Source organism: Zea mays, chromosome 9 (genome assembly GCF_902167145.1).
Source record: "Zea mays cultivar B73 chromosome 9, Zm-B73-REFERENCE-NAM-5.0, whole genome shotgun sequence".
NCBI classification, from domain to species: Eukaryota; Viridiplantae; Streptophyta; class Magnoliopsida; order Poales; family Poaceae; genus Zea; species Zea mays.
Genome location: NC_050104.1, coordinates 150,044,568 through 150,052,666, shown reverse-complemented (window position 1 = coordinate 150,052,666; position 8,099 = coordinate 150,044,568). Strand labels below are relative to the sequence as shown.

The 8,099-nt window shown below is 52.7% G+C and overlaps 2 protein-coding genes across 6 annotated transcripts; one reads left to right on the top strand and one right to left on the bottom strand.

Annotated features, from left to right (window-relative positions):
* Positions 1-243: 243 nt before the first annotated feature.
* Positions 244-3,943, top strand: LOC100280720 (CONSTANS interacting protein 6). The gene is made up of 2 exons (NM_001153640.1): positions 244-2,041; positions 2,940-3,943. The coding sequence occupies exons 1-2, from the start codon at positions 391-393 to the stop codon at positions 3,494-3,496; spliced, it is 2,208 nt and encodes a 735-aa protein (NP_001147112.1). The 5' UTR covers positions 244-390; the 3' UTR covers positions 3,497-3,943.
* Positions 3,944-4,136: 193 nt separating this feature from the next.
* On the bottom strand, positions 4,137-6,775 carry LOC100283296 (zinc finger protein 7). 5 transcript variants are annotated; one of them, XM_020543669.3, is made up of 3 exons: positions 5,774-6,775; positions 5,609-5,685; positions 4,137-5,043 (listed from the first exon to the last, which is right to left on the bottom strand). In XM_020543669.3, exon 3 carries the CDS (start codon positions 4,993-4,995, stop codon positions 4,357-4,359), a length of 639 nt encoding a protein of 212 aa, XP_020399258.1. In that variant the 5' UTR covers positions 4,996-5,043; positions 5,609-5,685; positions 5,774-6,775; the 3' UTR covers positions 4,137-4,356. The 5 variants fall into 5 exon arrangements, with proteins under 5 accessions (XP_020399258.1, XP_020399260.1, XP_020399259.1 ...); XM_020543671.3 differs by lacking the exon at positions 5,609-5,685; XM_020543670.2 differs by lacking the exon at positions 5,774-6,775 and having other exon boundaries at positions 5,609-5,767.
* Between the last annotated feature and the right edge of the window lie 1,324 nt (positions 6,776-8,099).

Genomic DNA, 8,099 nt, shown 5'->3' with positions numbered 1-8,099 from the left:
CTGTTCAAACGCGGTGCGCCCGATTACACGACACGTCGACCAGTCGGTAAAATAGCCGGCCCGAAGCCGAGAGATGGCTGCTAGCCGCCGCGCCGCTTTGAACCCCATCCGCTCGAAACAAAATCAAATGACAAGAAAAACCAAGCGAGAAAATAAACAAACAAATACAATCAAAGCAAATCCCATTTCATTAATTCATTTCCTGGTCACGTCAGTCCTCACCTTGCCACTCCATTTCCGCGTGGCGTGGGTGCTGCGGCGTGCAGAAGTCAACCGAGCGCAGCGCCCGCCACCCCGGCCCGGCCCCGCTCCGCCGGTCCCTTCCCCGCCGGCCGAACAAAAAAAAAAGGGCAACGAAATCCGACCGCGCTCGCCCCGGATCCAGCGACGATGTTCGGCGACTCCGACGGATCCAAGGACGCCAGCGCCGCCGCGCCAGGGTCCAACCCGCCGGAGCCGCCCTTCCCCAGCCGGGAGCTCACGCTCAGCAGCTACCTCTGCGACAAGGCGCCGCCCGCCGCGGCGGGGCCATCCTCGCCGCCCAACCCCGAGGCGGCGGCTGGCCCGGCCGAAGACGCCGCGGCCAGCGCCAAGCTGTGCGTCGAGCGGGATTTCCTCCACCTCACCGCGCCCAAACGCGGGGACCCGCCCGGCGACGACTCCTCCGTGGTAGGGGGTAAGAAGCCCCGCCTAGAGTCGCTCCAGCTCTCGCTCTCCCTCTCCACCGACGCGCCCGCGCCGCCGCCAGCCTCCCAGCAGCCGTCCTCCTCCCTGCTGCCTCCGTCGCAGCTCGCGTCATTCCTCCCGGTCGATGGCGATCTGCGGTGCGGGAGCGCCGCGCCCGCCGCCGCCGCCGCAGTGCCTGCCGCGCCCGCGCCGCCCCCGAGGCGGACCTACAGCGCCAACACGGGGCGCACCCGGAGCATCAACTCCGACGACATGTCGTATTCCTACTCGGTGTTCTCGCACAACCCGAGCTGCTCCCTCACGCACAACTCCACCGACATCTACGCCGCCGGGGAGGGCACGAACGGCTCCGTCCACAGCCGGTTCAACTTCCGCCCCATGGGTGACGGCAGCGTCGCCTTCGCCCCGGCGCAGCTCAAGGAGGGCACCGCGTCCTTCTTCCCCACGGAGCTCCCTGCGAGGGCGGCAGCGGCGCTCAGCGCTGGCGGCAGCTTTGACGGCAGCCGTGGAGGGATGCACTCGTCACGGCCTGATAGGATCTTGCGGGAGATCGTGTCGGACTCCGTGCCTGCCGTGGCTCAGGTCCTGCAGGATTTCCCCAGCGAAACCCTGGAGGTGCTGCGGGAGACAGTGCGGAGCATGGTTGATGCTCCGGAGAAGAGGGACGAGCTGTCAAGCCTGCAGCGGAAGCTGGAGCGTCGCTCGGACCTGACTGCGGAGGTATTGGGGCGGGCAAACAAGACGCAGCTGGAGATCCTGGTGGCCATCAAGACCGGCATGGCCACTTTTGTCACTGGTAAGGGCCGAGTTTCGGGCAGCGAGCTTGTGGAGATGTTTCTAATGACACGTTGCCGCAACATGAACTGCAAGAGTGCCGTCCCTGTGGACGATTGTGAGTGTAAGATTTGCTCCACCAAGAAGGGGTTCTGCAGTGCATGTATGTGTCCGGTGTGCCAGAAGTTTGATTGTGCTGCAAATACATGCAGCTGGGTTGGATGTGATGTCTGCTCCCATTGGTGCCATGCTGCATGCGCGCTAGAGAAGAACTTGATAAGGCCAGGGCCGACATTGAAGGGAGCGATGGGCACAACCGAGATGCAGTTCCAGTGCCTCGGCTGCAATCATGCTTCTGAGATGTTTGGGTTTGTTAAGGAGGTGTTTAATTGCTGTGCGGAGAACTGGAGTGCTGAGACGCAGATGAAAGAGCTAGACTTTGTTAGGAAGATATTTGCTGCTAGTGAGGATTTCGAGGGGAAGGGGCTTCATGCCAAGGCAGAAGAGGTCCTCAGCATGCTTGTAAAGAAAACCATTTCCCCTTCTGATGCTACGAAAACCATGCTACAATTCTTTAAATGTGAGATCTCTCTTCCTCCTCTACATTCTAGCATGTCTTATTACAAGCTTCAGTTGTCTAAATGTGCTGCTTGCTTTGGTATTTCTGCTGGCACAATAATGTACGGATTTTACATTTTCGAACTTGTTAGGCATAGGTTCTTAATCAACTATATCAGTTAAATGTTAAGTTGGTAACGGACTAACGGTGATTTCATGAGATTTTTCTTATGGGACTGCAGTCACATTTCTTTATATATTTCCTTCTACCAATGTGGTCTGTCAGTCGCATTCATTTAATCACTTGTTTGTCGAGTTACTTATCCTTCTGTCTAGTGCAATTGCTGATACAATTCTTATCTAAAGCTGTGATGTTTAACGCTGTTGTACGGCAACATTGTTGCCAAAAGCAATGAATTCTTTCATTTAGAACATCTCTATCATAATTTGAGAACCGGGTAATATTATTCTAAGTGTTTTGGATATAGAGGTTCAGTGTCTAAAGTTCATAGAAATAAGCTGATAACACATTTCTACCAATGATCTTTTAATTTTAGTTAGTCCAAATACCTTCTTAATTGAAAAATATATGGATGAACTAAACCAGGGCTTATTAGGAGCTTTGCTAAGCGCATTGTAGGATCCTCCCAGATACAAGAGGCTCTTTTCCTTGATTGGTTGACCACTAGACTTGTAGTTATGTCAACAATTACATATGTTATTTGTGAAGCAAAATATACATATTGTTTAAAAGTGAAAGCTGCTTCTCACTAGCTATCTCTGTATGTTGTTCAGTGCCATTTTGTGATGCATTAGAAACCAGATGCCATTCTATATCAACAATGCAATATACTTGTGCAATTGGGTTCATACAATTTGTCAGATGCAGTATCTTCAGCTAACTCGTTCATTTTTGACAGATGGTGTAACAGACTATTCTGTTACTGGCAGCAAGTCAAAAGGAATACTGGCGGCTCAGACAAGCAAATCTACAGATATGCTCCATCTTCAGACCCCAACCATCACTCCACCAAAGTCCTCGTTCAACTTCAAGCCCAGCACCTCCATTCTTGATTCACAGATCAATGTGCTCAAGGCCAGCCCAAAACCACTCTCCATAGAACCCCATTTCAGCTCCAGCTCGAAGGAGGACGACTCCTCCAGCCTCGAGACCATTGTGAAGTGCAAGGAAGCCGAGGCAAAACTGTTCCAGAAACTGGCCAATGATGCCCGGAAGGAAGTAGACAGCTACCGGCAGATCGTGCGCGCCAAGACCCATAAACTGGAGGAGGAGTACGCCGCGAAGGTCGCGAAGCTGTGCTTCCAGGAGACGGAGGAGAAGAGGAGGAAGAAAGTCGAAGAGCTGAAGGTGCTCGAGAACTCGCACTACGACTACCACAAGATGAAGCTGCGGATGCAGACCGAGATCCAGGGCTTGCTTGAGCGGATGGAAGCCACAAAGAAGATGTGGGTATAGGCTCCGGTTAACAATTGCATGTTGCTGCTGCTTAATTTCTTCGGGTATAGACTCCAGCTAACAACTGTCTGCTGCTGCTGCTGAATACCTGAGATTTGGTGTTGTTCATTAGGAGAGTTTGCCCATTGTTATGTTTCTTAACATCTTGTGTTACAATCTACCTGCTTTTGTAACTTGTAAGTGGATGCCTAGCCTTGCGCTTGCTGATATAACTTGCCAGCATTCAGTTAGTGGTTTGCCAGTTTGTGCTGCTATATCATTGCAGATATTTTTTATAAGCAGATTGGAGTTGCTAGTTGTTGGGTCACGGCTTGGACGTGTTGACCCGGTGTTGTAGAAACCCTCGAACCTTGAGCGCCCGTTGAGGAATCATATGGGCCAGCACAAAAACAAAAAAAAGGGCATTTACTATTTCGCGGCCAAGTTTTCTGTTGGCCGCGGACAAGCATCACTAGGCTGTCTCCAGCAGATATATAGGTCATGCAAAACAGTCTGCACTGTTAATAGAGAACCTCGCGTTCACCTCTGTGGCTCCGCGAACGCTCGATAGCTATGGCGGCTGTCGCTCCGACGCCGGCGGGCGTGTCAGCCATGGCGCAGCATTGTGTTTCACAGTTTGAACGCGTACGAACATGTGCAATAGCATAGCAAGATCATCGAACAAAGAGAGATCTCGAGCTCTTGCACATCCAACTGCTGTACAAAAATTCTTGCACGCACCCACGAAACAATAAGAATAATCCGGTCAAGCAAGAGACCGCCGCGATCTGACCAGCGCCAGACATGGACCGATCAGTTTAAAAAAAGAAAAGAAACAGCCTGACGGATTAACCAGTCTAGTCGACGGATCAGTTCGCAGTTCACAGCCTGAGCGTCAGATCGGGCTCCTCCCGGGCGTGCACGGCGACGCCGCCGGCCGAGTCCGCCGGCGCAGCGGCGTCTGGCCTGAAGCTACCGGGCCAGCCGAAGAGCATCTCCTCGTCGTCGGCCACGAGGAACGGCATGGGGCTCAGCAGCCCCCGCGCGGGCCTCCTCAGCTCGTCGGCGCCGGCGCGCGCGTCCTCGTGCTCCGGGAGCGCTGCCGCCGACGCGTGCGCCTGGATGCCGATGGGGTACAGGCAGGAGCCGTACAGCGGCAGCGACGCCACGTCGGCGTAGTAGCCGTAGCCGTAGCCGTAGTAGGGGCCCGCTGCGTCGAGCCGCAGCGCGCGCCGGGCCAGCGTGCGCTCCCGCCGGTGCGCGTTCTGGTGCCCGCCCAGCGCCTGCGAGCTGAAGAACTTGCGCTGGCAGTAGTTGCACGTGAACACGCGGGACGGCTCGCGGGCGGCGTCGGCCTGCGCGCCGCCGCTGTTGCTGTTGTTACCGTTGCTGTTGTCGGTAACGGAGAGCGAGAGGTCGAGGCTGACCGGGCCGGAGGAGTTGGACGCCTCCTGGCTGCTGATCTCGGTCTCGGACAGCTCGTCGCACTGCTCCTGGCACATCATCTCCTTGTCGTTCATCTCGCAACAGTCTTTTCACCCGCACGTCACTTGGTTTCTCTGTCTCGCCTACATGCAAGCACTTCCGTGTGAATGCCGCTGGCACGAATAAGATGCCCCGATCTAAAAATCTGATCACGATTCTTCTGTGAACATGACAGGTTAGGTAAGGCAGAAACACAGACGCATGGGTTCAATTCATGATGAAGGTAAGAAACATGCTTTGTGTTCAACAGACTGCTCCCATTTTCTGCTCAACAATCATGAGAAGCATCCGATTCATCCATAGGCCTTGATACGCTAGTTTGAAATTCCGTGTCCGGAGATAAACATACGAAAAGCAAGCCGTCTTTTTTCTGGTCTCAGAATCTCTAAAACCGAACCTTATCTAACAGTAAAGTCCGAGAATAGCATATCCAGTAGCTGTCAGAAAAGACGGGGAGCTCTGTTTGCTTGCTTGCTCCGATATATAAACCACATTAGTTTAAAAATTATGCTGTACTTTAGGTTAATTAATTCACCTGCTCACAATGCACCACCTAACCATGCAGCTAAAAAAAATAGCGTTCTCCGGATAATTCCACCAGTTCAAAGTAAAACTGTAAAGGTTGGGTAACAACGACAGATTACTAACAGGAGAACGGCTCTCGCTGGTAAATACTCTCTGCATAGAAGAATACGAAGCTTATCTGATGCCGCGCCACGAAATTACTGGTTGAAAATTCGAACGAGTTGAAGAACAGTTAAACTCTTTCAGACATATAGACATAGGGCCGGAAGACAATGTCAGCAAATTTACCTTGTTTTGGCTTGGTACATTAGCGAAAGCATCTGGACCAGAGATTAAAGTAATCTTATGTGACCAAGCATAGGAAGGAAGGAAGGAGACAGAAACCATGACGGAACTTAGACGAGACTAACATGCAAGCATGCTTTAGCATAGTAGACACCAACCGAGCAAAGTGGTTCCACATCAGAATTCCAGTACCATTACTTTTCTTTATTGATAAAGGAGAGGTTTTATTAACTCGATGGAACAATCTGGGGGCTCGAAACGAATCATGCCCAGAGAGAGAACTGGATGGCTATTCAGAGAACCGAGACGGTGGATAGAAGACTACGGTGGACATGAACTCTGCATGCGCCAAGAACTCGAGGGAAGCTCCCGAGAAACAAGAGAATTGCTGGCTACAGCGAAAGGCGGCGGAATTACCTCTACCACTACCACCCGCAAGCAGAACTCCGTGCACCGCTCCACTCCATCGGAGCCAGGCCTGAAGAAGACGGTTGCCTAGGAAGAGGAAGCAGCAGGCTCTGCTCAGGCCATGGCTACGGCTCCGAGAGAGAGAGAGAGAGAGAGAGAGAGAGAGAGAGAGAGAGAGAGAGAGAGAGAGAGAGAGAGGGCAAAGTGAGGAAGAGGAGTGGGGTGTTGAAGTGGTGTGGGGTGGTGTTTCAGTTAACGTGGCACCACCCCCACTGGCACTGTGGTGTTTGATTATTATGGAAAGCAGCAGAGGTTTGGTACATTACTGGTAGGGGAGGGGATGGATGCAGGACGGTGCTGCTCATCTCATCTCACATGCTGCTCGTAGTACTGCAAAGGAGTGGATGTTGTGTGTGTGTGTGTGCCTGCACTGCACTAAAGACGCACCAGGATATTATTTGTGTGTGTGTGTGTGTACAAGTATACGTAGGCTTGAGCTTTTCTATCTCTTTTTTGTTGTCTTAGTACCCTCGCCGCCACCATCCAAGCAAAGGGCACAGGCGCACAGCAGAAAGTGCCCACCAGCGGGGGCTGCTCATTCATGGGATGGCGCTTGTTTATTCCAACCATCTAAAGTTCATTTCAGGGAAGGAAGAGGTAGGAGCATGAAAAAGAGAGAGATGAGTGTGGTGGTGGTGCCCATCAGCCATCAGGCCATCACCAGATACCATACCAGCACCCCGGCAGTGGCATGGGCATGACTCATCAATGGCTCAACAGCAGCACAGCGACCAGTTGTTATTTCCGGTGTCAGAATCAGAAAGCGGTTCGGGTGTGCTGTGCTGTGCAGCGGTAGCTTTTGCAGTTTTCCTTGTGCTGCTGCCGCTCTCTGCAGAACATGCCTGCCTGCCTGCAATCCGCTCGCTGGCCTCGTGCTGCTGACTGCTGTTTCTGATGGATGGATGGATGAGTTTAAGAGTTTTGTACAGACACTGTGCGTACCCTGCAAAGCGAGACTGCCGACTGCGGATCTGCACTGCCAGATCTGAAATTTATTCCTCTATCGTGCAGTAGTACGCTGTAGAGAGATAGAGAGGTAGGGTTCTGTTCTGCAACAGAGACTAGTGTTCGTACTAAAAAATTATATTGACACGACCGACTCTCAAGCTCAGCAATCTGCATTTTCGATCCGGGCAGATGTTCAGACGATCTGCTGCGACAGGGTGGTAATGGTCACTACATTTTACACTACAAACTTTAAATACCGAATCGGATTAAGATGAAGCCCTATTTCTATTCATTTTAAACTAAAATTATTTAAAGGCTCTAATTTTTTGTGAATGGACATTTGGATCTGTTCGAACCAGAAATGAGCCGGCGGACTGTCTGGCTCTGAGGCCGGACGGTCCGCGGTCCGGACGGTCCGCGGTCCGGACGGTCCACGCCTGTGGGCCGGACTGTCTGCGCGTGCGCAGATCAGATTAAGGTTCCGAGTTTTGTGCTACGGTTGTTGGCTAAAATCGCGGGATTAGCTCGGAATCAGTTGTGTAAAGGGTCCAGCCCCCCTCCTCTATAAATAGAGAGGTCTACGGCCGATTTGTAATCATCAACAATCGAATCAATACAACTTTTATTCGCATTTTATCCTAGGAGTAGTTCTAGTCTAGTTTAGGTTTAGCCTCTCAATCCCCAAATTCTTCGCCTCTCTTCGACTCTACGCCGATTTGAGGAGTCTAGGTCGGCCGGCCCGAGCCTAGACAACCCCTAGGATCTCTCCTCCCCGACGGGGTCCCTCCCGGGAGCGAGATCCAGGCCGCCGCCGGCGACTTCCGCCGCCCCTGCGCACGCGCGGACCGTCCGGCCTCAGGGCGCGGACCGTCCGGTCGTCAGGCAGAGGACCCAAGCTCCTGCACCAGGTCGC